The sequence below is a fragment of the Lagenorhynchus albirostris genome, chromosome 2 (assembly GCF_949774975.1).
Source record: "Lagenorhynchus albirostris chromosome 2, mLagAlb1.1, whole genome shotgun sequence".
In the NCBI taxonomy this organism is placed as follows: domain Eukaryota; kingdom Metazoa; phylum Chordata; class Mammalia; order Artiodactyla; family Delphinidae; genus Lagenorhynchus; species Lagenorhynchus albirostris.
The window spans coordinates 178655367-178668476 of NC_083096.1; the positions used below are offsets into that span (position 1 = coordinate 178655367).

Here is a 13110-nt window from a genome sequence, read left to right on the forward strand (position 1 = left end):
CTGCGTCCACCTCTTTCACATCAAACTTATCATCAGAAGTGGGTTAACTTAGATCAATATTTCTGATGTCTGCTCTCCTCCTTTCCCACTGCCAAGGCCTTGCCTGAGACTCCACTGCCTTGGTTCCCATAGCAACAGCAGCCACCTTCTTCCTATCCACCTTCGACACCCTTGCCAGTTATCTTTCGAATCCCTTAAAATCCCTCAAAGGCTTCTGATAGTCTTACTGAGAAAGTTCAAACTCCTAAGCATTTCTGAAAACCCTCGGAGACCTGGTGCCTGTCTGCCTGCGGCCACTCCCCCAGGCAAATCCTGTCTCCAGTCCCACTACTTCTTGTGGTTTCCTGAGCTCCCCAGTTTCACAGCCAGTTTCAAGAGCCCTTCACATAAGCATCGCTTTTTCTTGAAAGTTTTCGCTAAGACGCTAAGCCAGCAGGGCTCCCTTCTTGTTTTTCTTATTGTCTTGTGCATAGGTCCACAACAGCTCTTAGCACCCTGTATTGTAATTGCTGGACTCCTAGCTATCTCTATCTCTACCCATCCCCTAACCCCAGTTAAATAATTTCTTTAAGAAAAAGACTGTGTTTCTCCTAACCTACCTAACACATTGCTGGAAATGCACAGCATCTTTTGTTTTTAACATCTTTATTGGAGTTTAATTGCTTTACAATGGTGTGTTAGTTTCTGCTTTATAACAAAGTGAATCAGCTATACATATACATACATCCCCATATCTCCTCCTTCTTGCGTCTCCCTCCCACCCTCCCTATCCCACCCCTCTAGGTGGTCACAAAGCAACAGCATCTTTTTTTTTTAATTTTAATTTTTATTTTTTGCGGTATGCGGTCCTCTCACTGTTGTGGCCTCTCCCGTTGCGGAGCACAGGCTCCGGACGAGCACAGGCTCAGCGGCCATGGCTCACGGGCCCAGTCGCTCCGCAGCATGTGGGATCCTCCCGGACCGGGGCACGAACCCGTGTCCCCTGCATCGGCAGGCGGACTCTCAACCACTGCGCCACCAGGGAAGCCCCAACAGCATCTTTTTAAAAAATGTTTGCTGAGTGAATGATTTTGGAGGGGTGTGATGAGAGTCAGCACCAAAAAGACTAGAAACTTGATCACATCATGAATGAATTCATAAAAAACAACACTTTTACAGAAAAACTATGCAGATCAAGCATGTTAGTAGGATATTTATATAGAAGCTGTGGTGAATTTATTGGCAGTTGTTGGGCAGTAAAATACAGTAAAAAGAGCTTTTAGATCAGGAACCCTGGGTTTGAATTCCAATTCTGTCACTTCTAAGCCAGGGCACTATGGACTTAACCTAATTCGCAGCTGCTTCACCTATAAAACAAGGAAAATTTAAGGAACTGCTGGACTGCACTGTTTTATCAAATGAGACAATGGTTGTAAAATGCCTGGCACAGAGCAGGTTTCTAAGACTGCTAATAAATGTTGGTCCCTTTCCACTGAAAAAACACTGCTAAAATGTCCAAGGTCATATATTCTGCATTTGGGAAGGAAGACAACTTCTAAAACCTTGACCACACCCTGAATCCCAGCCAGCCCTCTTGAAGATGAACTAGGTCATACAGATTTTGCAAAAAAAAAAAGAAAATCATTTCAATGAAAACACATCATCACCATAGTTGAAAACCAGTTTAAAATACCTGCCCTACTCAGAGCATCATTTTGGTATAAAAAAAAAAAAAAAAACACATGAGCAGGGTACAGAATGAATGCAATGTAAATAATGATGCCTTGAAATGCAGGCTCCTGAAGAGAATAAACTTAGTCATGGATCTGCTCTATACAGCAAAGGGCTCATTGTAATGTGCTATATAAACAGCACTGAAGTTAAAGAAATACTCTACTTAGAAAGCACAAGAGAAGAAAAGTACAAGAATTCAAGGTGATCTATAAGAGGGACCAAAAAGTACCCATAATGTAAAATCTTCTAAAGCTACTACCCTGGTTATAGCAGGCTCTATTTTTCATGGACTACATTTTCATATATTTTCATTTTGCTAAAATATGAAACTCTGTCATACCTAATTTAGATTGAAAGATCAATGTCTTGATTGTTTACACCCTGAGATACATGTTTGAGTTTTCAATAATATAAATTATTATTTTCTAACCAAATAAATGTCAACTACCCTATCTGTGACACAAGTTTCCACCAATAGAGTAACAATAAGGCAAAAGTTCTGGAAATGTCTCTGTTGAGAACTGTTCACCTAATCCCAGAATTACAGGAAATGGATTAAAAAAAACTTAAGCTTCTTCCCCATAAAATATTTGTTTTAGATTATGCTGAGAGTAAAATTACCAGTTATTGAACTGTCCCTTTGTGTTCAGGCCAACTAATTTGTTGAACATAATTTTATATTGATCTTATATTAGTGAATTTAATTTTTCACATTTATTTTAATATTTTGTTGACCTTGAAAAATGTCTATCTCCTCCACAATGATTATATTTGTTCCATATATGGTAAAAAAAAAAAAAAGTTAATACCTTCCTCAAGGACTGGATAAAGTGAAGAGCTACAGTTCAGATTATACAGTTCTTTAACTGGTCTGTATGCTTTAATGGTTTTCTTAGTGAAAACTCAAGTATGTAAAAACTTCTAAACCAGGAACAATTTAAAGAATGTCAAGAAAAAAAGTAATTTCTGGAGGTAAAAAACTCACTAAAAAACTCTCTGCCTTAAGAGAAATGATCCACTAGCATTAATGTTAAAGAAAAAAGGGGGTGCACTTTAAAAAAACTACACAAAACAAAGTGCCTCTAAGAGGATCTCTTGATAGTTCCTACCTGAATCAAAGAAATTGTTCAATATTCTTCTAATTTAAGATTACACTATTGATGTATTTAGAAAACAAAATCAGTAACAAAGAATGGGCAATCCTGACTTTCCAAAAAGCCAGGTATCAAAACCAACAAAATTATTTGCTTCCTTTCCTATGTGACCCTTAACCCACCACTTGCCTGCCTCATCTCTGGAGAATTTTAGTCCCTAGGTAAATATACTGACTGCTCTGCAGCTAAAACTGAAGCATGGAAGTTTTACAGTACAACCAACCTGATGGATGACTACTTTCATAATACTGTAGAGAAGTTTTACATGAACTGTGGAAGAAATGGTAGGTGGAAGAGAATGAGGCCAGCAGGGGTCCTGAAAGGGAAGCTCCCTATTTGTAAAAAAAAAAGAAGGGAAAAGTCAACAGAGTCACAGGAAAATCCTGGTACCCTAAATGCCACTTTTTCTTATTATTATTAAATAATCTTGAAAACATCAAGAAGGGGATCTGTAAGACTCCTTTCAGAAATGATAATAGGGGGAATTTTCAAAGTCATTTGCTTCCATTTGCTTCCTGTTCAGTGTCTGTTACAGCAAAACACAAATTTGAAAGGGGCAAAAACTAGAAAAAGGCATAATGAAAGAGGAGTATACCAGAAGCCATTAGTGGTCTGTTAAATTGCTAGAATTTAACTGTAATTCACGAAGCTATTGAGAAGACGCATATTTTGTTAAATATCAAAGAATCTGTCTGTAGACCACCCCCAAACACATATGTAATGTTTAATTAACTTATACAGTGAAATGCCACACATACTTGGGATTTCAAATCCTTTAAAAACATACACCTATACATTATGATTCCTCCCAAAATTATTCTTTAGATCTCTGCAGTAAGGCGCGCGCGCGCACACGCACATGCGCGAGCGCGCGCGTATACACACACACACACACACACACACACACACACACACACACACACACACACACACACACTTGATGTAAATCTAGCCCTTTTTGCTTAAATACCCTGAAGGAAAGAATTAAAGCCTCAGTATGCTCTCCTCTTCTTTAGACCCTAAAAGAAGACTCGAAAAGAGGCAAATGGAGTTCAGGATGGAAAAAGAAGGCAAAGGAATACAAGAGAATACAACCGGAGACCCTCTGAGGGACTCATTTAATTCTTAGAAAATGTCATCTCCATTCCTGCCCAAAGGCCAGGCACCACTGGCGCAATATCAACCCTATCCAAAGCGCCAAAGAGTTGCCAACTAATCTCCCAAGGTGTCCCCCAACCTCCTCACCTCATCAGCGCTCAGCTCCTCCATCGCTTTCCTCTTAATGGTGAAAGGCGTTAAGGAGAGATCTTCTGTTCTTTGAGACCAGGGCGGGAGGAGAGTGGAAGGTGTCTATCGGGCTGTCTGGTCCCCCGAATGGGGGAGGTTTCAGAACTGCATAGTCAGAGGTTAAAAAATAAGAACACGAGAGGCAGTGAAATGCCTTGGCGTCGGTCACTCCAATTGCCCCAGAGACTCCTACAGCTGCTTACGCCACGAGTAGCCTCCTTTGACCGCCACTGCTGCTGCTACAGGGTTACCGTAAGGCGCCACTTTTTACCCTCTGCTTCCCAGGTTACCCAGACTAGGGAGCTCGGTCTCCAGCTCTCCTCGTGCCCGGAGCCTACTGTGTCTTCGTGGTGGTGGCGCGGCAGCTGCGCTTCCTCCAGCAGATCGTGCTCTCCTTCCAACCCTTTCCCCCTGGCGGGAAGTGTTCAACTGCAGAGTGGGTGCCCCGAGGCAAGGCGACCCCAGAGCCGCCCAGGCAGAGCCCAGCACTGAGGAGGGAAGCTCCTCCCCTCCCAAAGCAGGCCGGCCACGCCCCGCCTCCACGCCGGAGCCTGGGCAAGGGGGAGGGGGAGGACCGAACTCGCGATGTTCTGGCTGGAAGAGTAAATCCTCCTACCCCTCCACCCCTACTCTTACCCCCTCGCCCCACCAAGTATTATTCATCAAAACAACAGGGCGGCCATCTTTGAAAGTGATCACGTGACCCCGTCAGACAGGCGGGGTTTCTGGCCCCAGGACGAGGCAGCCAATGGGCCGCGGGCGTCGCGCGGCCGATTTCCTCTCTCCTGAGTCTCCTCCCGCCTCCGCCCCACCCTCTCCCCGGCAGCCGCGCGGGGCGGGGGGAGGGGCGAGCGGGGCCGCCGGCGGACCTGCCGAGCGCGGGGGGCGGGGCGGAGAGTTGCCATGGCGACGGCACGGGAGCGGTGCGCGGGCCCGGCCCAGGTAGGTTCCCGGGAGGGCCACGTGGGCGGGTGATGGCGGAGGCCGCGGGGCACGGGGCCTGCAGACAACGGGAAGATTGGCCAGAAGGGGACTCCCGCCCGCGACCCGGGCCCACAGCGCCTCCGTTGTTCCCAGGTTTTTCTCTTTAGCGGCTCACAAACGCCTCTCGACTGTCCACGATGCCGCCCAAACGAACTAAAAGAAACGGAAAACGTTTCCTTTCTGCGATGAGCGTTCTCTACCAGCCTGACCGCTCACATTCTGCAAAACCTTTCTACGTAGACTCTTCCTCCTCCGCAAGGAAAGCCCATTTGGAAGAAAAGTTTAACACAAGCAGAACTTCATTTCATTTCACTTTGTTCTTTTAGAGAGATAATTTCTGATTTTTTTTAAGTGTGTTCCAAATTTGAAAGTATAAATGGGTTTGAGACCCAGAAAACTTTGAAGTGCATACACAAACACAAGGAAGACTTGTGGAGCCAAAGAAAAGAAACCATCGTCCTCACCTGGACAAGAATACAAAAAAAATTTTAATTGAAATGTGTGTGATCAAAACATCATATTAGTTTTAACGTGTACAGCATAATGATTTGACATACGTATATATTGGGAAATGATTACCACAATATGTTAACACCCATCACCACACATACTTGTTTTTTTGTTTTTTGTTTTTCTTGGAATGACCACTTTAAAAAGTTATTCGCTTAGCAACTTTAAAATATATGATACAGTATTGTTGACTATAGTCCCAATGCTGTACATTACACCCACAGGACTTTTTATAACTGAGTTTGTACCTTTTGACCACCTTCACCATTTTGCCCACGCACTATCCCCCTCTGGCAACCACAAATCTGTTCTCTGAAGAATGCAAATATTTTATAATATACAAGTCTAAACAGTGGTCAATGTTTAACAGTGTCATGAAATTCCAGATTTTGCCACCTACGAAGAATGTAACTTATGGGATGGTTTACTTAACCATAATATTACAGATTGCATTCCAGAATTAAAAGTCACAATTTTTTTTTCCTGCTACTTACTTAAAATAGTAACCTGACAACCAGATATGTAAGGAATTTGTAAGTAAAATTAGACCACTGCTGGCTTTACATATTATCTGCTCTCCAGGAAAGGAATTCTGTGTAAGCCAGAATTTAGACGCCTGTTGACATTGATATCAGTACATTTACTTCTTTTTTTAAACGTGGTCATTGCCATGTAATTCGTATTCCATACAATTCACCCATTTAAAGTGTACGATGGTTGTAGAATATTCACAGTTATCAACCATCATCACTAATTCCAGAACATTTCATCACCCCAGAAAGAAACCCTGTACCTGTTAACAGTCACTCCCCATTCTCCCCTCCCCTCCCTCTGGGCAACCACTAATCTACTTTCTGTCTCTACCAGTGGAATCCTACTCTATGTGGCTTTTTGTGTCCAGCTGCTTTTATTTAGCATATGTTTTCAAAGTTTATCCATGCTGCAGTATATATCAGTACTTCATTTCTTTAATGCCGAACAATATTCCATTGTATGGATATACCACATTTTGTTTATTCATTCATCAGCTAATGGACATTTGGGTTGTTTCCACTATTTGGTTATTATGAATAATGCTGCTATCAATATTTATGTGTAAGTTTTTGTGTGGACATTTGTTTTAATTTCTCTTGGATATATACCTAGGAGGAGAATTTCTGGGTTTTATGTTTACCTTTTCAAGCAACTGAAAAACTGTTTTCCAAAGTGCCACACCATTGTACATTCCACCAGCAACATATGAGGGTTCCAATTTCTCCAATCCTCACCAACACTTGTTAGTATCTCTTTTTTAGAATAGTCACACTAGTAGATGTGAAGTGGTATCTCATTGCAGTTTTGTGTTTTCATTCCTCTGAGGGCTAACAATATTAAGCATCTTTTCATGTATTTATCAGTTATTTGTATATCTTTGGACAAATATCTGTCCAAATCCTTTGTTCATTTTTTAATTGGTTATTTGTCTTTTTATTTTTGAGTTGTAAGAGTTCTTTATATACTCTGGATATTAGTCCCTTAACAAACATGTAATTTATAAATATCTTTCCCATTCTGTGGGTTGTCATTTCACTTTCTTGATAGTATCATTTGCAGCACAAATTTTTTTATTTTGATGTAGTCCAATTTCTTTCTTTTGTCATTTGTGCTTTTGATGTAATACATTCACTTTTACAAGGCATATTGAATCATTTATTATTTCTCTTAGTCAGTTTTTGCTGCTATAACAATACCATAGACTGAGTGGCTTATAAGCAATAGAAATTTATTTCTTAGTTCTGGAGGCTCAAAGTCAGAGGTCAGGGTGCCAGCATGATCAAATCTGGTGAACTCCCTCTTCCAGGTGGCTTGTACTAGCTTCTGCTGGTATCCTCACATGACTGTGAACGGAGAGCAAGCAAGCTCTCTACAAACTCTCATAAGGGCACTGATCTCATTTGAGTGCCTCACCCTTATGACCTCATCTATTCCTAATTATCTCTGCAAAGTAATGCCATCACATGGGGAGGGTGTCAACACATGAATTTGCAGGAGACACAAACATTCCGTCTGTAACAATATTCAAATATTATAGGAAATATCCTTCCCATTTTGTGGCTGGAGAAAGTGAAACTATGAATATTAAATGGCCTGCCCCAAGTCAAATGGGAAAATGATTAGAAGTCTTGCTTCCCCTGAATTCTTTCCCTATCACACAAATATCTCTGTCTATACATCACAGGAATACAATATCTAGAACAAAATGGGTATTCGAAAAATGTAAGATAAAGTACTGATTGTATGCTTGTTTGCTGAGTAGTGATATTGTGAAAATGCCACAGTATTTTATTCACCATAGATTCCATGTCCAATCTAGCTTTAACCTTTTATGATTTATGACATTTGGATTTTCTGACATAGAATTCACTTTTAAAGCTGTCTCACTATTTTAAGACTAAGAAATACAGGGATTTTTTTTACCATTTGCGTGACAACTCCACTCCCTTTCTTTTTCTTCAACTCCAAAGTACTCTTTCTGCAAATATAATGAATTTTGTAAAATCACAACAATTAAAAGTGAACTCTCTTTAGCCATGTACTGTATTTCCCATGGTCTTTTACAGGATGAATCCCTCTAATATGTTTTTTAGTGCCTTTTACAGTTGTGTTTTAAACTGCCCAAGTGCTGGAATACCTACCACTTCACTTAGGGGAAGCTTTCCCACAAAATCGTAAATAAGAGTATCTCAGAGGTGTTCATGATACTTAGCTCATTGTTTTGCTCAGTTTCTTCCATCTTCCATCTTCTAAAGGGGGCATTATATTACCCCCTTTAGATCATGCAAAATAATCTGTCTGCCTCATTTGGGAACTACCAAGCATCAAGGCCCAAGACAAATTAGTTCTCAGAATTACCTAGAAGTTAGCAAAAGTACTTTTTATTACTAGTAACAGATAAAGGAGGAGAACAAACTGAAACGTGACTGAAAATAAAAGTATACTTTGGGCAGATTTTGTTATTTTATAAGGGGAAAGGAGTTTTTGTGGGGTTTTTTTCACTTGAAAGTAAAAATAGGGACTTCCCTGGTGGCGCAGTGGTTAAGAATCCGCCTGCCAATGCAGGGGACACGGGTTCAAGCCCTGGCCCGGGAAGATCCCACATGCCACAGAGCAACTAAGCCCGTATGCCACAACTACTGAGCCTGCGCTCTAGAGCCCACGAGCCACAACTGCTGAGCCCGCATGCCACAACTACTGAAGCCCGCATGCCTAGAGCCCATGCTCCGCAACAGGAGAAGCCACTGCAATGAGAAGCCCATGAACCGCAATGAAGGGTAGCCCCCGCTCTCAGCAACTAGAGAAAGCCCCCGCGCAGCAATGAAGACCCAACACAGCCAAGAATAAATAAATAAAATAGTCTTTAGAAAAAGTAAAAAATAGCCTCCTAGTCAATTAAAAGGCATTTGTGAAGGTAAATTCTAGAACTTATAATCTTTTAGGATAGCTTTTATTCAAGTGCCAGGATATAGAGAGTTCACTGGACCAAAATTTGTCTTCCTGATGATCTACAAAGCTACCTACATCTATAAGTACAGTATATTCTGTTTTCTCTTCTGCCATCAGAGGTCAGCCCCTGCACCTGGACCCTGGATTCCTTCCCCTCCCGCCTTCTTAAGGACTTTGGTCCAGGATTTATCCTTTTTCTTTTGCATCATCATTTTCTTTCTCCCCACTGGACACATTTCTGCTCTAGGAACGCTAACTTTAAAAACCCCTACCTTGACCTTACATCTCCTTTGGGCCATGCCTCCTTTACTTGCTTCCCTTCACAGCAAAACATCTCAAAAGACATTTTGCATATTATTTCCACTACTTCCCTTATTCCTCAGTCCAGTCTATCCTCTGTCTGTGCCATTCTGAGAAAATTCTCTTGTTGAGATCACCAATGATCTCCATCTAGCCAAGACCAGTTCCATTTTTTGTATCCAGTATTTATCAGCCTTCTCAGCAGCATTCAGTACAGTTGAGCACTTTTGAAACACGTTCCCCTATATTGCCTTTCATTGAGGCCACACTCCCTTGGGTTTCCTCTTGCCTCACTGGAAGCTCTTCCTCAGGTTCATTTGCTGCCTCCTTCACCCAAGTTTTTCTTTTTTCTTTTTTTTTTTTTCACCCAAGTTTTAAATACTGTAGAGCTGCAGGCTCAGTACTGAGTCCTCTTCTCTCTGCCAACATGATAAGTGCTATAGATTAAAGTAAGTCCAAGAAGGAGAATAATGCTGGAGATTGGTGTTTCCGTTTTAAAGAGGGTGGTCATACAAATGAATCTGTATACAAAACAGAAACTGAGTCACAGGTGTAGAAAACAAACTTATGGTTACCAAGGAGGAAAGGAGTAGGGGGGGATAAATTGGGAGATTGGGATTGACATATACACACTACTATATATAAAAAATAACTAATAAGAACCTACTGTATAGCACAGGGAAATTTATTCAGTGCTCTGTAATGACCTATACGGGAATGGAGTCTAGAAGAGAGTGGGTATATGTATATGTATGGCTGATTCACTTTGCTGTACAGCAGAAACTAACACAACATTGTAAATCAACTACACTCCAATAAAAAAATTAACTAAAAAAGTAAATAAAGGGGACTTTCCCGGTGGCACAGTGGTTAAGAATCCGCCTGCCAATGCAGGGGACACGGGTTCGAGCCCTGGGCCGGGAAGATCCCACATGCCGCAGAGCAACTAAGCCCGCACGCCACAACTACTGAGCCTGCGCTCTAGATCCCGTGAGCCACAAGTACTGAGGCCGCGTGCTGCAAATACTGAAGCCCGGGTGCCTAGAGTCCGTGCTCCGCAGCAAGAGAAGCCACCACTATGAGATGCCTGTGTACCGCAATGAAGAGTAGCCCCCACTCGCCCCAACTAGAGGAAGCCCCACGCAGCAACAAAGACCCAATGCAGCCAAAAATAAATTAATTAATTTAAATTCAAATAAATAAGTAAAAGGGACTTCTCTGGTGGTCCAGTGGCTAAGACTCCATGCTCCCAATGCAGGGGGCCCAGGTTCGATCCCTGGTCAGAGAACTAAATCCCACATGCCTCAACTAAGAGTTCGTGTGCCACAACTGAAGATCCCGTGTGCTGCAACTAAGACCTGGTACAGCCAAATATATACATATATATATATATACACACACACACACACACACACACACATATATATATATATATGTATATATATATATAAATAGAGTGGTCAGAGAAGACCTAACTCAGCAAGTAGCATTTGAAGAAAGACCTGAAGGGACAGAGGAAGTGAGCCAGGTGGATATCAGTGGGAGAGCATATGAGGAGCAGAGGGAATAGAAGGCCCTGAGTCAGGAATAGGCCTGGCAGGTGGCCAGTGTGGCTGAAGCAGGATGAATGTTAGGGAAAGTAGAAAGTGATGTCTGTGGCTTTCTACCCTAAGATGGGAGCTGTTGGAGCATTCTGAACAGAGGAGTGATCTAATCTCTCCGAGGTTTTAAAAGGATCACTCTCTCGATGCTACATTGAAGACAGACAGTAGGGAATAAGAGTAGAAGCGCAGAGACCAGTCAGGTTCTCACCTCTTGGCTCAGTGATCCAGGTGAGAGGTGCTGAGGGCTCGACAAGATAGCAGCAAGCAAGGTAGGGAGAAGTGATGGGCTTCTGGTTATATTTTGAAGAAATAGCAAACAGAATTTGCGAGTGGAGGGTGAGAATGAAAAAAATGAGAGAAGTCAAGGATGACTCCAAGTGTTGGTAGAAAGAGAAGTTGTGATTCATTGAGATGGGGAGGACTATGGGTGGAGCAGACTCTGAGGGGAAGATAAGGAGCTCAGTTTGGTGCATGGTAAGTCTAAGATATCTACTAGACTTTGAAGTAAAGATGTCAAGTAGATGGCTGCACATATAGCGCTGGAGTTTAGGAGAGAGGTCCAGACTAGAGACATCAGTTGAGCATCTTTGGTGCATGGGTGAAAATTTGAAGTCATGAGATGGGATGAGTGATTAGAAGAAGCAAGGAGGAGGAAAGGAATCAGCAAGGGAGACTGACAATGACTGGCCTGCAGGTGGAGGAAAACCAGGAGACGGTGGTGTCTGTGACCAAAGTCAAGTGAACAAAGTGTTGAAAGAAAGAGGTAATGATCAGCTGTTTCAAATGCTGTCAACAGATGACTTAAGATGAAGACGGAGATTGTCCATTGAATTTAGCAACAAGCAGCTCTTCGGTGACCTTCAGAACAGTTTTGGTGGATTGATGGGGCAGGAAAACTGATCTAGGTATGTATGAGAAAGAATGAAGGAATAGACAACTCTCTCAAGCCGTTTTATGGCAAAAAAGAGCAAAGAAATGGGACAGTAGTTGGAGGGAGAAGTGGGTAAAACTGTTTTGTTTTTCATATTGGGAGAAATAATAGTATATCTTGTATGTTAATGGAAATTATCAGTTGAGAGGGAAATTTTTGAATGTTTAGGGAAAAGTAGATTCTGTATACTATTGATGTCTTCTTTAAATCCTTTACCTTCTAAGAAGTATATTCTTTTTTTTTTTTTTTTTTTTTTTGCGGTACGCGGGCCTCTCACTGCTGTGGCCTCCCCCATTGCGGAGCACAGGCTCCGGACGCGCAGGCTCAGCGGCCATGGCTCACGGGCCCAGCCGCTCCACGGCATGTGGGATCTTCCCGGACCGGGGCATGAACCCGTGTCCCCTGCGTCGGCAGGCGGACTCTCAACCACTGTGCCACCAGGGAAGCCCTGAGAAGTATATTCTTATCTTATAAATTGGAAAAGTGTATTTCCTCTTGAAAGGAAAATAATAGCAAGATATTTTTCTTACATAAATATTGTTTGCTATTGCTGTTAGCAATTTTCTAGATTTTTAACCTTCTTCTTGCCTAAAATGATACAGCACACCTGCCAAAGAATGCCTACTGCTTTATGAGGCCATGTTAATCATTAGATGTTGTTTCTGGCTAGAATCACAGGTAATGTCTGTGACTGACTTAATGTCTCTAAAAGTTAACTATCTGAAATTTATGTATTCTGACTCTTACTTGGGCTTAGGATTCAGAATTCTGCTTGCTTGGAGTAGAATTTGATTTTTATAGGATTACATTGTTATGCCTAATGTCTGGGGTTGCTTGATACACTCAGCAGATGTGGTCACCAAATCCAGGAAAGAAAACCAGTACTGCTGACTCACTCTGTCATCTGTTCGTGCATGTGGTAACCACTTATTGAAAGCCTATGATGGGGGAGTTTCCTGGTGGCCTAGTGGTTAGGATTACGGGCTTTCAATGCTGTGGCCCAGGTTCAATCTCTGGTGAGGGAACTGAGATCCCACAAGCACACACAAAAAAAAAAGTAGGAAAAAGAAAAAAAAAAAAGCCTATCGTGGGCAAAGCAGTATACAAGCTACAAAGACAAACTGGTGAATAAGACATGCTAAGT

At 42.0% G+C, this 13110-nt stretch overlaps 1 protein-coding gene across 3 annotated transcripts in view; it reads right to left on the reverse strand.

The window, feature by feature from the left end:
• Nucleotides 1-4753, reverse strand: part of UBE4B (ubiquitination factor E4B) — a 111335-nt gene extending 106582 nt beyond the window's left edge. For 2 of the 3 annotated variants that reach the window (XM_060141497.1, XM_060141496.1), the window contains exon 1: nucleotides 4113-4753. In XM_060141497.1, the coding sequence (XP_059997480.1) occupies nucleotides 4113-4136 (24 nt within the window). In that variant the 5' untranslated portion in view covers nucleotides 4137-4753. The remainder of the gene's footprint in view (nucleotides 1-4112) is intronic. The other variant, XM_060141498.1, reaches the window with a different exon arrangement.
• Nucleotides 4754-13110: the final 8357 nt, after the last annotated feature.